The sequence below is a fragment of the Corvus moneduloides genome, chromosome 21 (assembly GCF_009650955.1).
Source record: "Corvus moneduloides isolate bCorMon1 chromosome 21, bCorMon1.pri, whole genome shotgun sequence".
Taxonomy (NCBI): domain Eukaryota; kingdom Metazoa; phylum Chordata; class Aves; order Passeriformes; family Corvidae; genus Corvus; species Corvus moneduloides.
Window position 1 is genome coordinate 6,188,731 of NC_045496.1, and position 21,973 is coordinate 6,210,703.

Here is a 21,973-nt window from a genome sequence, read left to right on the forward strand (position 1 = left end):
TCTCCATCTCTTTCTCTGTGGTGTATTGGTGCTCTTTGGGACCAGACTCTTCCTTGGCTAATTCGCTGACACTGGGAAGGATTCTCACTATGAGGACCTGGGAGAACAGAATTCTTAAAAGCAAAGCCAGCAAGATCAAGGCTAATGATAGTGATGATGAGTCAGGGATGTTCAGACACTGTTCACCTGTCTCTGAGGGTTGCTGGACTTTGCTCATCTATGCAGTATCCACAACACTCCATTCAGAGAAGTGAATTTCCCAGAAAACCTGAAAGCTCTGCAGTCCAGTTATCCCCTTGAAAGAACCTGGCTTACATGGTTTTCAAAATAAAGGCTTTGCACAAGTTTTTTAAGGAATAACAACCCAGCCAGGAACTACCCTTGAAGGTCATTCAGGAGCCATAGCCTGTAGTGCAAGTGGCTTCTGATTTGTGTAAGAAAACTTGCTGTGGGGGCCAGACTGGCTTTGTTGGTTCCTTACGTCTCCTGTAATTCAAGGCTTTTATTCAGCTATAAATCTACTCATAAAGCCTGGGTTTTTGTAATCTGAGCCACAGCTCTTCAGTGGTGTCTGCTGAGATGGGCCCTTTCACCGCAGCACTGGAGGCTGCTGCCAGCATCCCCTCAGCCCCTCTGCCCTCTAGAGAGGTTGGGGAGTTATGTTTCACATCACAAGCTGATAAAGAGGTGGGTAAAGCAAGGGCTGGCTGGATACCAGTGCCTCGAGACCTGGAGGGAACAGGCTGAACTTATTTTTTATCCTGCAGAAAAGCAATCTCAGGGGCGACCTCACTCTCCACAATTCCGGTGGGGGTTGGGCTCTGCTCCCAGGGAACAAGGGACAGGATGAGAGGGAATGGCCTCAAGTTGTGCCAAGGGAGGTTCAGACTGGACATGAGGAAAGATTTGTCAAGCATTGGAAGGGGCTGCCCAGGGAGGTGGTGGACTCACCATCCCTGGAAGCGTCCAAGGAATGGCTGGATGTGGCTCTCAGTGCTCTGGTCTGGTTTACAAGTTGAGGATGGGTCACAGGTTGGACTTGACCTTGGAGGTCTTTTCCAACCTTAATGATTCTGTGATCTTGTAAAAATTCATTTTTGCTAGCACAGTCACTCCAAAGGCTTAACACTGAAATTTTGCCTGGTAAAGGCAGCTGGACAGACACAGAGCACCCTGGAGCTCCAGAGGGAGTCACAGTTCTGACTGCTGCCTTCCCTCTAGCTTTTCTCATTTTCTTCCTTTTTAAGGAAGAGAGATATTTTCAGTGCTTAATTACTAAGTTAGAGCTGATACTGAATTACTCTCCAGACCACACAGCAGCAGCAGTCTCTTGTTAAATGCCCACTTCTACAATGGCAGTGATGGTGCTGTCTTCCCTTTGGGGCTGGGATAAGGGGTGTATGAGGTGCCTGACAAGTGCAGGGGTGCACTGGAGGCATGGAGAGCAATATCGTTCTTGGCACGTCTCATCTCCAGGGTGTTGAGCTTACGGAGAAATGAGAAAACATGACCTTTCCTCTGGGAAACGAAAAATCCAGGCGCGGTTGGGTTAGCACCCCTTCCCTCTGGCAGGAGGGTAATTTGTCAGTGCAAACCAAGCTTACAGATGGACATTAGCAGGGAGCACTTGCCTGGTCCAAAGGCTTTGGGCAGGAACATCTGTCCCACCTTAGCTACCTGGCAGTCAAGCTGCTGTCAAGAGAATTGGGTGGTTCCTTTGAGCTAAGCCCCCTTTTCCTCAGGCTGTAGTTACGGATAAGTTTCCCGCCTTCTCTATATCCCAGTTACTCCTCAAATGCCTGGTTTGTGTAAAATAGTTAATGATTGCCCTCTCCTGGTTGGCCTCCCTCACTGCTGCATTGCAGCGCTGCTTTTTGGCAGAGCTCTTTTCCAAGGTCAGTGGGAAGCTCCGGGTTGACTCTTGCAACTCCTGCCTGGATGACACAAGATGAATTGGGTGTTCGCTCTCTTTTTGCAAACCCCACTTCTGACCTCTTCAGAACCCTCTGCTCTCGCAAACCCCACGTCTGACCTCTTCAGAACCCTTTGCTCTCAAAAAATTTGGCACCAATTTGCATCTAATTTGAAGAAAACATTTATTGCCCAATGTGGGGTCAGTTCCCTGCACTCCCAGGCCAGGAAGTACCTGGAGCAGGTGATGCTGTGCCTGCAGCCACAGGCTCTGTGTGTGGGCTGTTGCTGCCTTTGTCTTCTTTCACTTGACACACCTCCTGTCAAAACAACAAAAACAGGGTAAGTGAATCTCAGCAAGAGAGAATTTACTCAAGAAAGAAGTATTTTCCTTCCCCCTTTTAGCTGATTATGTCTAAGAGGAGCTAAGGAAGCTCAGGGCTTTGCTGTGCTGGCCCAGACACAGACATTGCTTGCCCAGATGCTGAGCTCCTGCTGGTGCTATTTTCCAGGCCTGTGCTGGAAAGAGGAAACCAAGTTTCTGGGGCCAAGTTGGGCTATGTGTGCTCTGAAGAAAAGGGGGAACTCAGACTTTTGGGGGAAATAAGTAAAAAGCTTGTGCTGCTCAGGCACTCAGCATAGGTTAAATTCTGTTAATGCCTGCAGCTGGCACGGGGCTTTGTGAGTCGGCTCTGGTGCTCTGTTCACATCCACCTCCTTCAGCCTGATGACAAAAGTCCCCAAAATGTTTTCTGTGTTTGTTTAATTGGTTTTTTACTCCTTGGGTGCAGTGGCTTACCTTGGCCAATAACTGCTAACCCCAATTGCACCAGAGCTTGTAAGCACAGACAGTCCTGACTTATTCCCCTCATTTTGCCCAAATTTAAATGTGATCCACCGTGTGCAGTTAATGTAGAGGAGCTGGGCTCTGCCTCCCAGCTGCTGCTCGTTTGCTAAATGGGAGAGGAGGCCTGACCCTGCCCCAGCCCCAGGTGCAGCCCCATTCCAAGGGTTTCACTCTCTGCCCCTACACTCTCTGCCTTTGTTCTCTGTTCCCCTGAACCTGTGGGGCACAGTTTTAGAAGAAGCTTCTTGAGGGTGGATAAGGGTTGGGGACAATGTTGGATCCAGCCTGGCAGCCTGGTGTAGGGTTTTGGGCACCTCTGAAGACTCAGAGCCTCCTGATGTGGATGAGCAGATGACCAGGATGGAGCAGCAAAGGTAAGATGTTTTTCACCTTCACTTCACAAACGGGAGCCCCTGTCAAGCTGACTCAGGGTCTGGGTCATTTGCAGGATAAAATGTCTTGAAGTAGGTGGCAGAGGTGAGGACTGGATCTGGTAAACATTTTAGTGGAAAACCTGAAGGAAAAAAATCACCTGCTCTTTCTGCAGCTCATGGGGGCACCTGGTCCTTGCTGGGGGGCAAAATCAGGGGTTTCAAGGCAAAATCAGTAATTTCAGGGTAAAAATCCCTTGCCTATTCCCCCCCAGCAGGGGTAGACAAGCTGTTACCAGGGTTCCCAGTGGAGATGCTCAGGTGTAGTATTTGCTTTAGGAGTGCTATTTTAAACCTCAGTTGAAGCAAGCCTGTGGTTATTTAATCTCCTAAATCATTTCCACCACCTTGAAAATGTCTCTCCAAGACCCCAGTTTGGCAGCCAGAAGTGCAGCTTGGGCTCTTGCACCCCTGCCTGGAGGGGGCTGTGGTGGCTTTGCTGACCCTGGCCCCCCCCCAGAGGGCCCAGTACCGTTTTCCATGGCGCATACACGATCTGCTCTGCCCTCAGCCCCAGGCACTCGACGTGGTGCTCAAATTCCTCCCGATCAGCTGTGCTTATGCTCAGGTTCCGGGCTGGAGAAGAAGGATTTGTCAGGTGTTAGATTTGTTGGACTGATGGCCTCAGCACAGCCCTTTGTTCCACAAAATGCTGCTCCCCTTCCCCACCAGTGCTTGCTGTGGATGTGGTCTGTGTGGGGGTCTCTCACTCCCATAATGAACACACCTGAACAAAACCAACCTTGGGCATCACTTGTTTTAACCCTCTCCCAAACAACTCTGGTCCTGTATGCTTAAAGGGGTTGCAGGATGGTCTGAACCTCCTGGGGTGTCAGGAGGGACCGAGGTGAGCGTGGAGGCAGTTCTCTATATGTGTCTTCAAAATCTCTTAAAGCAACTGCTTTGCAGCCTGGCAAGATGATGGAGTCAAAACTGCCGCTTTATGGGGTTGTGGGTAAATCTGATCAACTTTAGCACTGCAAAGCCCAGGGAGGTAAGTATTGAAACATCATGGTTGGCTTGAAAATGTTGAGATTTTACAATGATGTCGATGCTGAATTGTATTTGCTTCCTGTTCTTTGAGTATTTATGTCATAAGTGGATTTGGTCTTTAACTTGCTCTTTTCTGCTCTGTCAGGAGATGTGGGGTTTAATGGGGTTTGCAAATCCTGTAACCCGTGGAGCGTTGGTCTCAGAAAAGTCACTGACTGTTGGTGAAACCAAGGTGCTGCATGGTTTTAGTTGATAATTTTGTGTGTGTTTGGGTGTTCCATGAGAGCTTTAAATTACTTTAGGATGGAGTTTCATACCGTAGAGATACTGCCCCAAATACGTCCTTTCCCTCTGCATTTGGTACTGGATGAGTAAAAGGTTTTCAGAGCTGAGGTTCATCAACATCCCTTCAGTTTTCTGGGTCTTGGCTTGGAGAGAACAGACACAATAATTCAGATTTTCAGTGCTGCAGCAGCAATAAACTCCAGCCCAGATGTGGGCAATGTCAGTAGTCCCTGGAATTCAACCCTCAGTAGCAGGTGAGGACAAATGTCTTGAAATAGGGTGACTTTTTTGGTTCTTGGTTTATATAAGTTGTATTTCTTAAAGATGGGGCTGGGGTGTGAAAGAGCCAAAGTCCCTCAGCTCCTGTCCTGCTGTTGGAACCTTGCAGTTTGGGGGTCTGTAAGAACAGGGAGAAACTGCCCCCTGCTCACAGCAGTGCTGTTGTGGCTGGGTCAGTGCAAACTGTATCCCAGGGGGTTGCAATTCCCACCCCAGATTGGCTCACCCCGCTTCCTCAGCAAGGAGGAAGCAACTCAGAACGAGAGGCTTCATTAATTCTCTGAAACCTGCCATGAGTGTTCCCTCCTTTCCCCAAGGGATTGTGAAATAACTTCACAACCAGGATGGTGTTCTCCTGCAGGGGTGGCAGCAGGTTTGCTCCTGGCACAGCATTACTCTGTGGGTTTAATGTGGCTGGGTGGTGGGGCTGTGATGCCTGGGGTGCCCCAGGAGTGGGAATAAACCTGGGTGCCCCTGGGTTTGGGGAGCTGTTTGGAGCCCACCGAGGCTTCAAACAGGCAAAGAGACTCAGGAATAAAATGCATTCGATAATGTAAAACAGGGACATGGGCCCTTTGTGTGTCTCAATCCATGTGAAACGGTGGGCTGGGTGATAACCCCACCTGCGCTGCTTACCGTGCTTCACCAGCGTGGTGTTACTGCCAGTGATTTCCAAGTAAGTGAGGTTGTTGGTAAAACACTGGTCCCCCCTGGAGAGAGAGGGGAAGGGGGTGATGCCATGGTCTGGAAAGGACCAGCAAAGCCCCGGTCCTGACCCCACATCGGGCACCTGCCACCTCCTCCCCAGGGTTAATTTCTCTCACTGTTAAAATCAAGGCATTTCTCCCGTGCCTCTGCCTGACCTCCAGTGGCAGCTCGCGGTCTCAGCCTTGCAATTGCTCCCCCACTCCTTGGTGGTGAGACATTTTCCACCCTGAAATAACTGAAACCTCAAAGTGCTGCCTGCATTGCCACAGAAAAATTCATCCCCTGAAATTCTGACCCTGTTGGGGAAACAGCTTTTGGTGCCTGGCAGAGTCAGCAGCCATGCCACAGGGACTTCTGGAAAAGTCTCCTCTCCTGGAGAGGTCTTCTCCTTGCCTTCATCCTCCATGCCTGCAGGGCTTGGTGCCTGTGAGACCTCTGTGCCCTGCAAAACTTGTCTAAACCTGCGGTCTGTTGAAATAAATAAGTAAATAAAGGGGATGAGGAAGAGAGAAGAGGGGAGAGGGTGCACAGAGCAGGCAGGAGAGACTCCTTTTGAAGAAACCAACCTGGAACCGTGCTCGTATCTTGTGCTAAAAGATTTTGGGGCTGTAGCAGGGAGGAGATGGGTTGAGAACCCAGGGACTGCATCTTACACAGCCACGTAGTGGGTGATGAGCAGCTCCTGCCCGCTGGCACTGGGCTCCATGTGCAGGTAGGCATGGTCGATGAGCAGCATCTCCACGCGGTGCGGGGGGAATTGGGCAGCCCCTGCCACATACAGCCACGTCCCCAGCAGCTGTGGGGAGAGAGGGACAGGGTGGTGAGGGTGAGATACCCTGAGATTTCCACCCTCCCCGTGGCATAATTGACATTGATGCTAGTTCTCCCTCTTGCATTTGCAGCAACAAGGTGAAACATTTGCAAATGAACTGGGGGAAAAAATAAATAGCTGAGTGTGGGGGTTGGGAAGGGTGCTGGCACCGGCTGTGGGTGCCCTGGGTGGTGCGGCAGGGTCAGGACAGTTTGACTTTGTTGCGGGGCATTTGCACCAAAAAATACCCATCCCACCTGCCTTGTTTCAAGGTCACTGTTGGGAACCTGAGAAAACTGGGTAATTCGAGGATTTTTGGACAGCAAACGTTTCCTGTTTGTTGCAGGTGTTTCTCTGACAGCACCTTGGCAGATGTGCCAGGGCAGCAGGGGGGGATAAGGTGGGGTATTCCTCTTTCCCAGGAGACAGTGAGGCTTAGCAGAGCACCCTCAAGCTGATTGCAGGCGTGGGAGAGCCCCCCAAGGCTCGTGTGTCTCCTACCTTGGAGGCCATGGAGTTGTCCGGGCGTTGGGCTCCGCAGGGGACAGCGTCCGTGGGCAGCAGCGCCGTGAGGCTGAGGATGACCACGAGCCCGGCTGTGTCCATGGCTGTCCGAGCACACTGGGTGAGCACAGTCCTGGACAGACGGACGCTGTTGGCTCCTGCAGCTGCACTGGGAGGGGACAGGATGTGCTCAGGGCTGCCGGATCTGCACTGGTGTCGCAACCGGTGCCTTTTGGGGTCGATGCCCAGGGAAGAGCCACGTGCTTGGCACTTGCCCTAGCCTTGGATGGATGTGGCTGCTGTTGGCAAGTGTCGGTAGGAGGAGGCTGTTGGTGATGCAGTTAACTGCATTTAAAACTTAAATCTGCCCTAAATTTCCCCACTTTTTTTCCTGCGAGCAGCTGCTGTAGTCCCATCTTGCTCTGCTAATGAGATGTTGTGTAGCCCTCCCAGTGCTGGCTTCGCTGCAGACACCCCTGCCCCCCAATCTCAGGCAAAGCCCAAGGGGCTTTGAAGAGAAGGTGCTTTTGCCGTCCTTGCCAAAACTGGCTTTAAAAGAGGTGCTTATGGGCCTCAGAGGTCACCCCGTCCTGTTGGACGTATCCCTGTGGCAGCTCTCTGACCCTCCCTGTCCTGCTGTTGTCCCTGTGTTGTCAGACAGGCAGGACTTGTTTTTCTGACATTTTGTTTGCCTTTTCCTCTCTGGCAGCAGAGCCTCCCTGAACCGTTTGGTCTGGCTCTGGGTAATGGTTTTTCCCATTGTCTCCCCTTTTCCCTCCTCAGAGACACCTGGGGAAGGTGCAGTGTCACCTCTTGTCACCCCACCCTGCAGTGACCCCTGCACAAGGCTGTGGTGTAGATGGAGCCTTGTGGGATTTGGCTTGAAAATTGAGGGTGGGATGTTCAGGTGCTAAAAGTGTTGTGGTGGGGGAGACTCAAGGGGGTTGGCAGGTTTGTGTGTTACCCTGATGGGTGGGTGCTCATGTCCCAATGTCCTGAGGCTGAGAGGGTCCCCTGCCACCACAGAGCTGGCATGAGGGATGAGCATCTCTGTGCCCACTGCCACACTTTGCCCTGGTTGAATTTTGTCTGGTTGGGTTTTGTCTGGATGTCTTTCACATCTCTGGGTGGGTTTGGAGATTCAGCACCATGGGCATGGCAGGCAGGAGGGGGTCCCAGAGAAGATGGAGCAGGAACAGCCAGTGGTAGAAACAAAGGAATTTATTTTGGGCCCAGTTGAGAACAGTGAAATCCAGGAGGAAAGGCAAAAACATGGATAGATAAGAAATCCTGAGGCTGTGCTGAGCCTGGCTGGGGCTGGAGGAGGATGAGGATGGAGCAGCTGACCCGGTCCATGGGGGTTACCCCATCTGTGGAACTGGAACTGCATTGCCTTCACCCGTTTGCTTCCCGGGCAGGGGACAGGCATGCTATGGGAGAGGGGAGATCGGCTCTTGGTGCTCCCTTACCACAGAACCACCAGGAATGGCTGGGGGAGGATGCTTGAGGAGGTTTGGGGATGCACAGCGGGGAAGCTGCGCTGGGGGGCTAAACTTAATTCCCCCCAGACCCCCATCCCAGCTGGAAACAGAACCTGGCCTGGGGCTTATCCACCCCAGGGAGGGGTTTGTACCTCTCTGGAAGTGTAGAACACATCCTCCTCAGTGAAGCCCAGGCAGTGCAGGTGGGCTTTGAACTCCTCCATGTGCTCTTTGCTCACGTTGGGTGTCCGTGCTGTCAGAGAAATGGAGAAGGGGGGGAAAGAAGTGGTGTTTTAGGGTTGCTTTGCTCCTGGGTGATCCCCATAGTGCAGATGGGGAGCTCACTGCCTGTCCCCATCTTTCCCCTCTCTGTATCAGGGGAAAAGGGGCTTTTTGCCCTGCTTGTGAGGACAGGAGATGTCTGTGCCTCTTGACTTGTCCCTGGGAAAGCATCTGCTCACCTGAGAGGCTCAGACTCGGGAAGTCAATGTTGATGTGGTTCAGGATCAGCAGGTCTTTGTCACTTTGGATCAGTCTGGCCATGGAAGCCACCATGTTATTATCAACTGGAAGGTATGGAGAGAGTGAGATTCCCCCACTGGTGAGGATCCACCCCATGCTGGGGCTCATCACCTTTTATCCTAGCGACTCATCCCAGTGGGGACCCACAGTACTGCCATAGACGCGGTGTGTGGTGGAAGAAATCTTTTCCCTCTGCCTCCAGACATGATTTTAGGTGTAAAAGGCTCAGGGTGCCAAGTACAGGGAGGCAAGAAGCACGAGGGTCCAAGGTGTGGCTGAGTCCCCCCACCCCATCCCATCCCTGTGCTACAACTGGAGCTTTACCGTGTATCAGGGTGGAGTTCTGGTGAACGACCTGGACCTTGCTGGAGTTCTTCACCACACATGTCTCATTCCTGTGGGGCAGAGAGGTCAGAGGGCGCAAATACCCCCCAAAACTGCCCCAACCAAACCTGAGGGATTTGGAACATGAGCAGGACTGCAGAGCTTAAATAAATGTGGCATAACTGCTCTCCAGCCCCAAATTTGTGGGGTGTCTCAGCCCAGAGGATGGCACCAGAGGGTAGCAATGCCCCTGGGGATGGAGGAGCCAGATCAGGGGGGTGAATCCCTGTCCTTACATTCTTATGATTTCAGTGATGTCGAGCTCATCTTCGTGGCTCCCGGGAGAGAAGGAAAAAGCCTCAAATGTCACTGCTCTCATCTCTTCCAGGTGAGGGGGATACCTGGAGGCACCAGCAATGTAGAACCACTGTCCCAGGAGCTGCAGAGGGGAGCAGAGTGGGGAAGGTTGGAGGGGCTGTGCCAGGTTCACTCCCAGGCACCCTGTGAGTGAAAGCAAATGCTGTGTCTTATGTCCTGCTGTCCCACAGCCAGGAGCACCCCCGGTAGGTGACTGTCCTGGGCACGATCCGGGCTGGGTGAGGGTCTCTGAGTTTTGTCCCCTCTCTGTTAAGGCACTGCTCCAGCTCCCAGGATGGCCAGTTCTTTCTGCAGGGGTGTCTTTCCTGCTCCATGCCACGCTGTCATTGCTTTCCTCCCATTAAAAGCTCCCAAGGGATTAAATACTGTTTATGCAGTTGAAGGGTTTGTGGATGGAGACTCATGACCTGAGTCACCATCACTTGAAGGACTTACAATGGTGTGGTGAGGCACTGGGATGGTGCTGCCCATCCTGGTTTGCAGGGAAATGGAAGCAGGACCCCTAAAAGCACCTGCTCATGAGATTATGGGTGCAGAGCCGCAAGGCTTAACCCCTTTCCCGTGCTCCTGTGCAGCAGTCTGGATTTTTTTTTAGGAAAACAAGCATGGACAGGCAGTGAGATAAACACTGAGCTGCCAGTGCTCTTCCCATAACCTCCTCCCGGATCCATAAGAGCTAGGGATGGTGATAGGGAACCAGAGGATAGGTGCCTCAGATGAGGGCAGGACTTACCCAAGGGACGGTGGTGTTGTCGAAAGTGATCGGGATGAGTGGGGCGCAGCTTGGGGGCTTGGTGGCCAGGGTGAGGGGCAGCCCCAGGAAGAGGGTGAGGGTGGCCAACATCTTCTGGCCGTCCAGGAGGATGTTCCTGCTCTGCCAGGCTGTTGCTCAGCTCTGTCCCTTATATAGGGCTGCCAGCAATGCTGGACATCCCCAGCACCAACGTGCCTGCTCTGCTGCCAGGCTGTTTGCTCAGGCATGAAGCAATAGCAGGCGGAAGAAATTCAGCTTGCAAAATCTTGGATTTCGCCAGTGTAAAAAGAGGAAAGAAAACCTCCCACCAATCTAATACGTCACCAATGCAGGCTTTTGTTCTCAGAAACTGCAATTAATTTTGTGGGTGCCTGGCGAAGTGCTCGGCAGCTTCAGGTGTGTTTGGAGACCTTGGGGACGCTAAGGGCAGCAGGACATGGCTTTCCTCCACAGGGCAAATAAACTGTTATGGAGATGGCTGGTTGGTAGCTTTAAGGGCTTTGGTCCCCGCTGGCCTCGTGTCCCCTTGGGACATGGGGCTTGCACGGGGGTTCACGTGTGCTCTTAGGAGTGCAGATCCCGTGGGGGATTCCATGGGGAAGGGGCCTTGGGTATATGAGGCAGGGAACCCATCAGTGCAATGGGCTCAGACTTTTTAAAAACCATAAATTACAACTTCTTTAAATGCAGCATCTCCGTATTTGACAGTGCCTTACAGCTCCTCTAATGTTGGCATCGTAATTAAGTGTGGTGATTAATTAATTAAAGGTGTTTGCTCTCACCCTGCCCTCAGCAGCTGCTTCAGGACCTGTGGCTCATGGCAGGGACAGTCAGCCCCAGGTAGCCGGGTTTTAGTGCCAAGGCGGAGCTGGTGCAATCAGCTAGCAGTGCCGGGAAGGGGCAGAGCACCAGCTGAGCAAACAGGGCTCAGCCCCTTCCCGCTGCCCTGTCGCATCTGGCACCACCCAAAGCAGCTCCTGTGCTGCACCGTAACGGGGTTTTCCCCCTTCCCTCCCTTCCTTCCCTTTGCCGCTCTCTTTTTTCGCCCCCTCCCCCTGCTTTGCCCCCTGCTGTTGCCCTCATCTTTCCCCTTTTTTCTCCCTTAGTTTCCCCGCTCTTCCTTTCCCCTCCACCCCATTTTCCCCCTACGTTTTTCTTTCTTTTTTTCCTTTCCCCTCTTTCTCCCCAGCACTGTGGCAGGATGGGGACACGGATGAGGCACAGCAGTTGGGAGCCATTGGGATCCCGACCTTGTTGTGTGTTTGGCATCATCCTGAGGGTTGGGCAGGTCATGCAGGGACTGGCAGGTTTGGCATGAGGAAGGTTTGGAGTGTGGGTTTGGTTCCTCAGATCACTTGGAGGAACCCCTGGGAAATGGGATATTTCTGTGCCTCTTGCCCACCTAGTTTCTTATGAAGAACCAAAAAAACCCCCGTTCCAGTCCTGTTTCATTGCCTCAGTTTTAAATATTTATTTAAAGTCAAAAAAAAAAAAAAAAAGAAAAGAAAAAGGGAAAAAAAAAGCTTTAATGAGAACAAATGGTAACTGAAGCCTTGAGAAAACACAAAACCAATGGCATGGGATGAGAGATGGAGAGACCTGGAGTATGGGGGGTGTGCAGGGAGGCAGCGAGTGATGGGTGGTGGTGGTTTTGGCCTGGGGATGAGGTATTTCTGGCAGGGGCTGTGTGGAGGGCGAGGTATTTGGGACAGATTATGTTAACCTTTTCCGATGGTGGCTGGGAACCAACCAGCAGGCAGTAGTGACAAAAAAAAACAAACAAACCAAAAAAAAAACCACAAAGAGAGACTCACAGATAATTTTTTTTCCTCAAAAAAATAAAATCCATGGTCCATATGAGACATCACAACTCCAAACAGGCACTGAAGAGTTTCTGATACAGTACAGCTCTGATTACATCAATATTATTCCTTATATAGAATTAAAGATTACCATAATTATCCTCTTAAAAAAAATTCCTCCAAATTTACATATAGAGACTAAATGTCTACAAAACTTAACAAACAAAACCCTTCCAAGCTCGGCTGGGTTCTGAAACAAGGTACCATCATGTCAGTCTTGACAGAGGGGCCGAGAGAAGAGTTGCAGAGCTGGGTTTAAACGTGAACTTAGCACAGGGAGTCATGTGGGCAACTCAGTACAGCCCGACTCAGTACATGACAACCGACTCCAAAGGAGCTCTCTGAGGCTCAACACTTCTAGATGAGATGTGTCCCTCACTCCCCTCCCGAAGCAGTGAAGTGCTGATCAACAACAACAACAAAAAGCAAATTTGCGTGTAAATTGTCCCGTAAGTGATGTTGGCTGTGGTGTGAGTTGTGGTATTGACACCCATGGCCACTGAAGGATCCCTTTTAAGGTGGCTGTTTCTCTGATTTAGCTGTAGAACACGATCTCCTCTCTTCCCAGAGCGATGATTCTATGGGGCTTATTTTTGGGTCTGTGGTGAGACATTGTAGCACCTTCATAACTTTAAATAAAGTCATATATATAAAATAACACACTTTTTTAAGAGCACCAGAGATTTCACAGTGAGAGGTAGAAACAAATCAGACGAGCCCATTCCCTCTCTCTATTTTAGCACCAATCTCCTCCCCTCTCCTCTTTCCATTCCCCCTTCTTTGCTTCCTGACTCTCCCCTACTCCAACACCACACGTGAGAGGGAGTGTTGATTAAACTCATGGAAGGAGGAACTTGGCTTTTTTTTTCTTTTTTTTTTTTTTCCTTTTTCTTTTTGCTTTAAATAATATAATATATATATTTTGTTTCTTCTAATATTGCACATCAAAATGCTTCCTGTACACAGAGCAGCCAGATTCAACTTGCAGCTCCGCCTGGGAGACCTGATGCAGCACACGGCCGTCCAGAAGGCGTCAAGCTCTGAGAGGGAAGCTCTATTTTTTTAATTATTTTTTCAATGGAAAGAACATTTGGTAACTTAGGAACCAGACAAAAATGGGTGGGTGGGTGGGTGGGGGGGAAACAATGAAAAAACCCACACGCTGCAAGTCGCTTGAGGTTTCTCTCAGCGTTTTCTTTGGTCATGGAAAAAGCTTTGTGTGTGGAACTGCAACATCCAGTCCCCTGATCCTTTTTCACTGCTCACGTCCTGACTGACGCCCGCTTCCCTCATGCCCTTGTTCTTCCTTCTTTCAACAACTGGCTGAGTTCAGTAGATCATGGGTTCTTGGAGAACTTGAGCCAAAGGCTGGAGCAAGAGTTGACCTAAAAGATACAGCCCAGCTGCCTTTGCTGCAGAGAGGTGGGAGAGCCCCTGTAAGGACAGGCCAATCGTGGGATTGGAGCCTCAGAGCCTGGTTTCCATAGCTTGGTTCAAAGGAAGCAGATGGGGCCGACCTCGAGGTGATACTGCTTTCCTGGCTCGGATGGGGGCAGGTTGTAGATGTTGACAATTGGCAGCTGCTGAGGGTCCTGGGTCCGAAACGAAAAGAGGGTCCGATGCCAGCGTCCGTCCTTGATCTGTGGGGAGAGGGGGGACAGAGAGAAAGCTGATGAACCAGGGGGTGAATCCTGCTGGAAAGGAATGTGTTTCATGAGGTGTAAGCCTGAAAATCCCTGTGTGAGACAAGGGACTGTCCCTTGGGCTGAGCAGGTCTGGGGTGGGTTTGGAGAGCATTTTGGGGAACCCTTTATCAGGCTGATGAAAACTGAGCTTGAGTGGTATCACCAAAACAAACTCCTAATGCTGTGAGCCTGAATGCAGCCCTGTGTCTCCTGACTCTCTGTGGCACCAGACAAGAGCCACGGCCACCACCCATGGGGAGCTGTTCCCCTTTCTGCCGTTTAACTGCTCCTATACATCACAGGTAACTTCAGAATTTCATCTTTTGCTTTCTGTTTGAAGGCCATCTGCTTCACAGGAGCTGCTATAGCATCCTGGACTGGAAAATAAGTGGAGACCTGGTAAACTTGACCCTTCTCCCTCGTAGGATGAGCAGCATAGGTGTTACTTGAGCTCCAGAGTGGGCTCTGGCATTTCTCTCTACTTCTTCTTCCCTCTTTCACAGCAACATACCTTGCAATCATCAGCTGCCACTTCTGGCCTGAGCTGCCCACCCGCTTCAAACATCTGCCCGTTCCAGGCCCTGAAGCGCACGGCTTTTTCCGAGGGCTTCTCAGAGGAGCCTTCCTGCCAGACAGAGGTGTTCAGGCAGTGGATGGTGATGTGCTGAACCACCTCTGAGCTCAGCAGTCGCAGGAAGTTCATCTGGACTCTCCCGATGTCAAAATCCAGCTGTAAGGTGACAGAGAGGTCATAGGGGCACCCTGCAGAGGGGCTGAGGGGAGCAGGGTTAGTGCAAGGTGGGATAGCAAAGGGGGTCTCCTTTCCTCTCAGCACTGGTGTCCAGCGCTGGATCTGATGTGAATATGGGCAATAAGGGTCAGATGCCAAGTCATTTTGGAAAGTTTTCATGGGGACACAGCAGGTCCTTAAGTAGGAGGAAAAGAATGTAAACTTTGAATTCAATACAACTTGCAAAGCAGGTTCCAGCTCATCTGCAGATACTGCTATTTGTATTTTTAGTACAGGTACTTCCTCAACAAAAATCCTGCAGCCATAACTTCACTGGAAACTTGTGTATTTAAGCTGATCTCACTTTTCCAGGTAGCGGAAAACAAAATGCGAGAGTGACTCGAACGTAAGTTAATTCAATAGAAGATTTGGGAGCACGTGTTTGTGAAATTACTGCTCATGTTAAGGCTACGCTAAGTTCATTAAACAGCACTAGCACACATGGCTTTGTCTTGACAAGAGTCAGTAACAGCCTTAGGTGTATTTTTTAACTTCTGAGAGCAGTCCTGAGTTCTGGCACTAATGCTGCCTTGAGGAGAAACCTGTGTGCTGTGTCCTTGTGATCACTGTCTGGCGTCCTGGGACAACACACCCTGCATAAATATTTGGCAATAGCAGTATGGGAAATGCTGCTCTGGGGCTGTGCCTACCTTGGAGACAGTGACAGGGCTGAGACACGTTTGGCCACCATTGGTGAAGTTGCAGATGACCTGTATGGTGTCTGAGGAACAGCCAAGATTTGGGTCAATCCAGTAGGTACCTGAGGAAATGGAGGATTTGGGAATTAACAAGGACACTTAACCTTTTCTGTGAATGACAAAAGGAGAGTTTTGGTTTCTTCATGACTAGTCCCAGGGAAGGAGACCCTGTGAAACAGCCCTGTGGAGGATGCAGCCTTTGCACATTCAGGGCTTCCTACCATCATTCAGCTTCTGTTCACAGTTCATGAGGTCCCGGCAGATGCGTGCAGGGTTTTCCTTGGTTCCCAGGGGTCTTTTGATGCTCTGAATGAGGTTGCTGAGGTAGTGTAGAGTCTTAAAGATCTCCCCTCCATGGTCCAGCATGAAAAGGTCTGGATGTTGGTAACCCTGGAGAAAAAAGAAGGCAAAGTCAGGGGTGCCTTGGGGGCACTGGGTGCTGTAACCACAAGGGTTTCTGCATCATTTTGAGAAAAATCAGTGGGTCAAAGACAGGCTGTGCTGGCTTGGGGCCAGTGAGCCACAGGCCTTGTATTGTCCCAAACAGGACATTGCTGAAATACTGGGAAAGTCACAATGGCAAAGTCAGGAGGTTTGAAGCTTCACAAATCAGTAACACAACAGAACCATATCTTTTAACTGGACCTTTGTCTGCATAAACTCCAGATATTCCACTAGAACAGTGACAAATCCTGATTTGTCAGGGCTTTGTATAAACTTTCTGCACATAGAAAGCACTGATAAGACCATTCCTAGTCTCCAGCTCAAGCAAAGACCAGGGAGTTCAAAAATTCCCTTGTACCTCTGTCTTGAGCGCGCTGTTGGAGTCGATCAGTGTCTGGAAAGCTGCCCCAAAGCTGTCTTGTTGCTGGTGTGGGGTGAAAAAGATGGAAACTGAGATTGTTAGAAGCTGAACATGCCCTGATGCAAGAAAACACTTCTCAATCTAAGGCTGTAGTTCAAGCATTGCTCTGCTAACAGAGCATCTCCTGCTGGACCTGAGTGTGTATCTTCAAGGTCCCAGCAGCACCTTGGCTCTGCAGGACTTACATCACCATTAACAAATGTACAGAGAATGGCAACTTACAAATGAGGCTGGAACTCCTGGCGGACCCTGGAAATCAGAGGGAAAAAGGGGCATCAGCCAGAAAGCTGGTCAGTCACTGCTGCACGGATATTTAGCCATGGCCTTTTGAAATCCCTGTTCCCCTGGAGCCCCTCAGTGCAGAGAAGTGAGAGCGGCAACAATGCTGTCTCTATAAAACACTTGGGGATGGTTTGGACTAAAGCACGAGAAACACTGGTCCATTCATGCACATGGTTTTGCATATGAGGAACATAACAAAGCCATAATTTCCAGTGAGGGAACAGTCCCTCTGGAGAGTACCATGGCAATCATTTCAGCTTGTTTCAATAATGAACTCTTCCCGCATCTACGTACCGGAGGGCCAGGGTATCCTCGTGGGCCTGGAGGACCCTAAAGACAGAGTGGTATCAGTCAGTGAAATATCTCCAGTTTTTATTTCCATTTCTCATGGTTTTCACCAGCAGGAATCTATTCCCAGCCGTATTTTTGACACCTCACAGCAGCTTGTCCCTCAAAACTTTCAAAAGACGGGAAGTGGTCCCATTTTGTCCCAGCTCTGGGCACATCTGTCTACGCCTGGTCTATTCCTGCTGCATCCCTTGTTTCCAGCCCTTTCAGCTCCTCAGCTGTCACTAAAGCTCTGTCCCCAGGTACTCGTCGCATTCTCTTTGTGCAATTACCCACCCTGGAGCTTTGCCCTTGCTGAAAGCAACTGTTTTACTTAAATACAAGATATCAGTCAGAAAAAGGGAAGTCAGATACTTACCCTTGGACCTTGCAGACCCTGCAGGGGGAAAAAAAAGGCACAGAAGCTGTCAGAAAATGCTCATTACTGACCCAAAATCTCCCTGTACAGCCATGTGCTGTTCCCAAGGTGCCTGTGCAAGGGCTGAGTGCTGTACTGGAGATACCACAGTTGTGGACAACATGGTGAAGTGTTGCTGGGTTAAGGAAATGGAAATTTTACCAGCAGAGTGGTGTGGATGTATGTGCACATGTGTAATCAGTGTCTTGCCCTCATGGGAGCCTGATACACCCTGTGGTCATAGCAGAGCCCAGAGTGACTCTTGATTGTTCAAAATCAGGGACCCTCTTAGGGGCACCCAAGGTGGGACCAGCACTTACCATCTCCCCACGGCTGCCTTTGTCTCCCTTGGGCCCCTGGAAAGCACAGGAGGTGGCTGTCACTGACCATTCACAAACTGCCCTGCTGGGTGCTGCCCCCCAGAAGCTCCTTGCAAGGACCCAAGTGCATCTCTAACTCATCAGCTCAGGTTGTCATATTGGCCTCCCCATCTCAAAGCAAAAAATGCCATTACTGGCTATTTTGGCAATGTCTGAGTTCATCTCACTGGTTTTTATCTCTGCCAGTAGCAGCCTCTGGACCAAGCTCTGAGTAGTGTCATGCTTGTGTTTTCACAAAGAGCTGACCTAATCTTTCACTTGTGTTCAGGGCCTTTGTCATTTCAGGGCAGGCAGGGATTTTCAACAATTCTCAAAATCAAGTGGTTCCCAGTTTAATACTTTAAAAAAAAATTATTTAAATGTGTTTTTTTTCCCCCTCAGGCCAAGTTATTTGGAAAATCTGGCTTTCAAAAATCTGCAATAACATTCTTGTCTTCCAGTCTATTGAAAACCTTGCACATATGTATTGCTGTTCCTCACTTTTCAGCTAATAATCTCCTGGCAACTGTTTATGCAGCCAGAGACTAAGCCTACACTTTTCTGAAGCTGCTGATCTTAAAACCCCATTTTGTTTTCCTGATTACAGCAGGATTTGGGGGTTACTTATGCTGGCCTCAAACACCTTGGATCTCATGCACTTAAATTCTTCTAAAAAATACAGGCAGAAAAGGAGTGTGGATACTTACAGGGCTTCCTGTGGGACCTTGAATGCCGAGAGGACCAATAATCCCTTCTTTTCCCTAGAGAAGAAAAGACCTGTGTGAGCCACCACATGGGAGCTGCCAGTCATTTTCAGTAAGGCAGACTCAGTGAGGACACAGAATCTTTGCTGCTTTTCAGCAACTTGGTGGTAGTATTTGCTGTAGCTGGAAGAAAAAATAATTTCAAACTGCAAGTCCAAAGAGACAAGTCCTCACAGTATGGTTGTCACAAGCCTTGTTAAACCTCAGAAATTCCAGAAGTAGAATGATTTCAGTGTAGCTGGAGTGCTCTGTGCAGTGTGGCTGTCTCCAAGCCCCATGCAGATGTGGTCACCTACAGCTGTGGAGCTCAGAGGTGGTGCCATGGCCTCAAGTCACCGTGCTCCTCACAGCCCCTGGAGCCTCACAGAAACAGGGGTGAAGGAAGGAAATCCTCCCAAACCCCACAAACTGGAAAACCACTCACCATGAGACCCGGTGGCCCACGTGGTCCCTGAATGCCTTTGAACCCAAGGTCTCCTGGGGGGCCCTGCGAACAAAAAATGAGATGTGAGGTCCACTAAATAACCAAACCCTGTGTTTATGTCCTTGCTTAGAGCTCTGTGTTAAGGACAGGAGTGCTGCCTCTTGTATATGGGAATGGGAAGATCCAATTTGTTGTAAATTCTTTTCCCAGTCCTGTTTTGCAAGGCTTTTACTTTTGACAGAAAACAAACAGTCCCCTCTTCACCAGGGAAATTATATGCTGATAAAATTAATCTAAATTTCAAGTCAAGGCTCTCAGTGTTAGGGATGCACATTGGTGTCTCAGGTGCAGGCTGATGTTTGATGCTGGAAATACAAATGTCAGAAAGGGGGAAGACAGCCATGGAATCTCTAGGACAGCCCTTTTCCTCCAACAAAGCATACGTAAGCACACACTCATTTAACAAATGAAGATTCATAAATTAAAGAAAGTTGGTATCAAAATTCAATTTCCACAGTTTCTGCAGAGCTGCTAGCAATGCAAAAAGTGTGGCATTACCTGTCCCCAGTAAAGTGAGACTAGAAAACCAACTGGTCACCAGCAGCCTCTTACCTTTGGCCCAAACAGTCCTGCAATCCCTGGAAATCCTGCCTCACCGAAGTCTCCCTGCATGTGACAGCCAAGACAAACACAAGAACAAAGGACAACAGTAAATTCACACTGGTGGCTGGAGATGTCACTCAGAGATGCACCAAGAGTTCAGCAGCTTCAGAGAAAGAGAAATCCGTGAGTCTCCTTCAGTCTAAGGACTGATAAGAAAGAGGAATAAAAAAAACCTGGAGGAGGAACTACACAAACATCAAGCTAGAAGCAACTCACTTGATCCCTTAGATCTCACCAATGCCACCTTTTTGCCCCCAAAATGGGAGGCAAACCAACACTATTCCTAGCAGATGCTTCTCTGGCTTGGCCCAGCAGAAGCAGGATGGAGAGCATCTACTCTGAGACTGATCTTGGAATTTCATGCTGCAAAATAACAGCCTCAAAGTTCTTTAAAACAAGCTCCTCTTTTAGTCCTAATGCAAACTGGACTGACCTACTAATTCAAACTATAATTTCAAACTATGCTCATTCAAGCTGTTTAAAAAGTGCATGTTCCTACAACATAACCTCCCACTCAAACCCAGGAAAACCATGCATACCCCCTAATCCTTTTCCTATTAACTCTGCAGGGATTTTTCCTCAATTTTGTAAGAAAAATAATAATAAAATAGTTGAAAGGCCATCAAGCTTGAATCAGCACATAGCATGCACCCTGAGAATAAAAAATGCACCCTGGGTAGTATGTTCTTGTGTAAACATCCTCCTTTCACCATGTTTGAGATGGTTATCCTTTGATATTTTTGAGCTTCTCAGATGTCAAAATTCAAGAAGATTCAACTTTTTTTGTAAAAAAAGGGATCAGAAACCTTCACCAGATGATTCTTCTCCAATGTTAGGAACATCAGAGATAGATAAGGCTTGTTTGGCCTCTTGGCAGGACTGTGTCAGCCATTCTGATGGTGCTTTTTGGGGTGTATTACAATGGTTTGTTCACTCAGTTGTAAATGACCCAAGTGGTGGGGCTTCCATCCCCTTTATTACAAGGTTGTTCCAGTGTCAGCCTAGAAACCTCACTTTTAGCAAGTTTTCCCTGCCATGACAGTGAGAAACTGCTTGGCGAGAAAGGGCTTGGTTGGACTCGGTGGAGCGTAAGAAACTTTCTAAGGATACAAATTGATTTAACTGCCCATTTATGGGTCCTGGAAAGGAAAACTGCTACCAACAGAGGACTAAGATCTTTCCTGCATCAGGAGAATCAACCAAGCCTTCTTTCTAGAGGAATTTCAGGCAAAAGCAAGTAGGAAGTCAGAAGGGTTTAAATGTCATGGAGTCACCTCAGCCAAAGGGACATGGTCGCTAGTCCTGCAGCAAATCAGGCAGTGACAATATGGGGCAAATGAATGTGTCACTTGTGTCACAGAGACAAAATGATCTGTGAGATTGATCTAGGATCAATAACAAAATGACATATGGTGGTGTTGGTTACTACCTTTCAGCCTGAAAACTGTCAGCACAGTTTTATATAAAACAGCCAAACAAGTATAGTTTAGTTGAGGTAGTTTGGGCAATCTTGTGCCTTGTTTTGTATCAGTCCTAATCTCTCTCCCAGAATCATGCTCAAGCTGGATATGGGCTCCCCTATAAAGACCCTCCCAGGAATCACCCTGCTTTCCAATCCTGTGGATCCACACCCTCTCCAGCTGGAGAAGCCTGGAGTCAGCTCTTATCAGCTCCATCACCACTAACCAGCTGTCCTTTGGGTCCCGGATCGCCAGGGCTCCCTGGAAGGCCCGTTCCTCCTGGTGATCCTCGCTTCCCTGTTTGGCCAGTCTGCCCAGGCAATCCTCTTTCACCCTAAAAATAACAGAATTCAAGTAATTCCAAAGGACAGGAGCTAAATACAACAGCACTCAGCTGAGGTAGCCATAGATGGAAAGCTGGAAAAGATGGCTCATTGGGATAAGGAATGTGGTTCCATCAGTGGATGCCCCAGGTCTGCTAAGGCAGGTTGTTCAGGATGCACAGGGTGAGACCAAGGTGGGCATGGCTGTGTCCCCTCCTGGGCTGCCCACAGAGCAGGAGCCTCAGCAGAGCTGTCCCACCTGCACGGGGGTGAGGAGAGAAAGGGGATCAAATATCTTCTCTTTGCATTTCCTACGTTCTTTGTCCTGCCCTGCAGCTTCCCATAGTCTCTTCCCCCAGCAGGCTGGCAATTGATGATTAATTCATGGAAAATGCTGAAGGCCTGCCAAGAGCAGGACTTCAATCCAGAGGCTGCAAACCCAACGTTTTCTCAACGTTAACTCTACAACTTCAATCCAGGGAGAGGCTTCTGCCACCCAGCACCACACTTTGCTCCCCACCTCTTCCCCTTGCCAAGTGCCAGGAGCAGCACAAGCTCCGGCTGCTCAATCTGAGGCAGACTGGGAGAGGGGAGCAAAGGCAAGGAGATGGTGGAAGGTAGGATGGTGGAACAGATGGAAAAGGGGCAACAAATTCTCCTGGAGGTAGGGTGTGAGTGTGTGACAAGGACACAGAGTCTGTCAGTCACCTCCTGTTGTACTGCCCAAGGCAGCTGGAGGGCAGCAAGTGACAGATCAAGGGCGATGTGTTACGGAGTCCTAATTTAAATCAGATCTCAGAGCTTCTCTAAACCCAGCTGGAGTCT

General features: G+C 49.6%; 3 protein-coding genes across 9 annotated transcripts in view; all 3 read right to left on the bottom strand.

Annotated features, from left to right (window-relative positions):
• Positions 1-2,077: 2,077 nt before the first annotated feature.
• Positions 2,078-6,959, bottom strand: LOC116454456 (alpha-1-acid glycoprotein-like). The gene is made up of 6 exons (XM_032131094.1): positions 6,767-6,959; positions 6,108-6,250; positions 5,383-5,456; positions 4,500-4,610; positions 3,662-3,765; positions 2,078-2,231 (listed from the first exon to the last, which is right to left on the bottom strand). The coding sequence occupies exons 1-6, from the start codon at positions 6,869-6,871 to the stop codon at positions 2,115-2,117; spliced, it is 654 nt and encodes a 217-aa protein (XP_031986985.1). The 5' UTR covers positions 6,872-6,959; the 3' UTR covers positions 2,078-2,114.
• A 1,013-nt stretch (positions 6,960-7,972) lies between these two features.
• Positions 7,973-10,371, bottom strand: LOC116454457 (alpha-1-acid glycoprotein 1-like). Its single transcript, XM_032131095.1, has 6 exons — positions 10,208-10,371; positions 9,393-9,535; positions 9,097-9,167; positions 8,712-8,816; positions 8,403-8,503; positions 7,973-8,199 (listed from the first exon to the last, which is right to left on the bottom strand). The coding sequence occupies exons 1-6, from the start codon at positions 10,316-10,318 to the stop codon at positions 8,131-8,133; spliced, it is 600 nt and encodes a 199-aa protein (XP_031986986.1). The 5' UTR covers positions 10,319-10,371; the 3' UTR covers positions 7,973-8,130.
• A 1,660-nt stretch (positions 10,372-12,031) lies between these two features.
• LOC116454283 (collagen alpha-1(XXVII) chain B-like) overlaps positions 12,032-21,973 on the bottom strand; it is a 146,805-nt gene continuing 136,863 nt past the window's right edge. For all 7 annotated transcript variants that reach the window (XM_032130713.1, XM_032130714.1, XM_032130712.1 and 4 more), the window contains 13 exons: positions 21,052-21,159; positions 19,315-19,368; positions 18,703-18,765; positions 18,222-18,275; positions 17,476-17,511; positions 17,117-17,134; positions 16,705-16,740; positions 16,351-16,377; positions 16,066-16,131; positions 15,485-15,653; positions 15,216-15,325; positions 14,287-14,505; positions 12,032-13,730 (listed from right to left, as the gene is read on the bottom strand). In XM_032130713.1, the coding sequence (XP_031986604.1) occupies positions 13,584-13,730; positions 14,287-14,505; positions 15,216-15,325; positions 15,485-15,653; positions 16,066-16,131; positions 16,351-16,377; positions 16,705-16,740; positions 17,117-17,134; positions 17,476-17,511; positions 18,222-18,275; positions 18,703-18,765; positions 19,315-19,368; positions 21,052-21,159 (1,107 nt within the window). In that variant the 3' untranslated portion in view covers positions 12,032-13,583. The remainder of the gene's footprint in view (positions 13,731-14,286; positions 14,506-15,215; positions 15,326-15,484; positions 15,654-16,065; positions 16,132-16,350; positions 16,378-16,704; positions 16,741-17,116; positions 17,135-17,475; positions 17,512-18,221; positions 18,276-18,702; positions 18,766-19,314; positions 19,369-21,051; positions 21,160-21,973) is intronic.

What these genes read in the sequence shown, in the direction of transcription:
- LOC116454456 (XM_032131094.1), bottom strand. Translation starts at nt 6,871, where the DNA reads ATGGACACAGCCGGGCTCGTGGTCATCCTCAGCCTCACGGCGCTGCTG. An exon ending in TTTGGGGCAGTATCTCTACG is followed by an intron (nt 3,766 to 4,499) that starts GTATGAAACTCC and finishes CTTCTTCTCCAG; the next exon opens with CCCGGAACCTGAGCATAAGC. An exon ending in TGTATGCGCCATGGAAAACG is followed by an intron (nt 2,232 to 3,661) that starts GTACTGGGCCCT and finishes TTGTTTTGACAG; the next exon opens with GAGGTGTGTCAAGTGAAAGA.
- LOC116454457 (XM_032131095.1), bottom strand. Translation starts at nt 10,318, where the DNA reads ATGTTGGCCACCCTCACCCTCTTCCTGGGGCTGCCCCTCACCCTGGCC. An exon ending in ATCACTGAAATCATAAGAAT is followed by an intron (nt 9,168 to 9,392) that starts GTAAGGACAGGG and finishes TCTGCCCCACAG; the next exon opens with GAATGAGACATGTGTGGTGA. An exon ending in CCCGAGTCTGAGCCTCTCAG is followed by an intron (nt 8,504 to 8,711) that starts GTGAGCAGATGC and finishes TTTCTCTGACAG; the next exon opens with CACGGACACCCAACGTGAGC.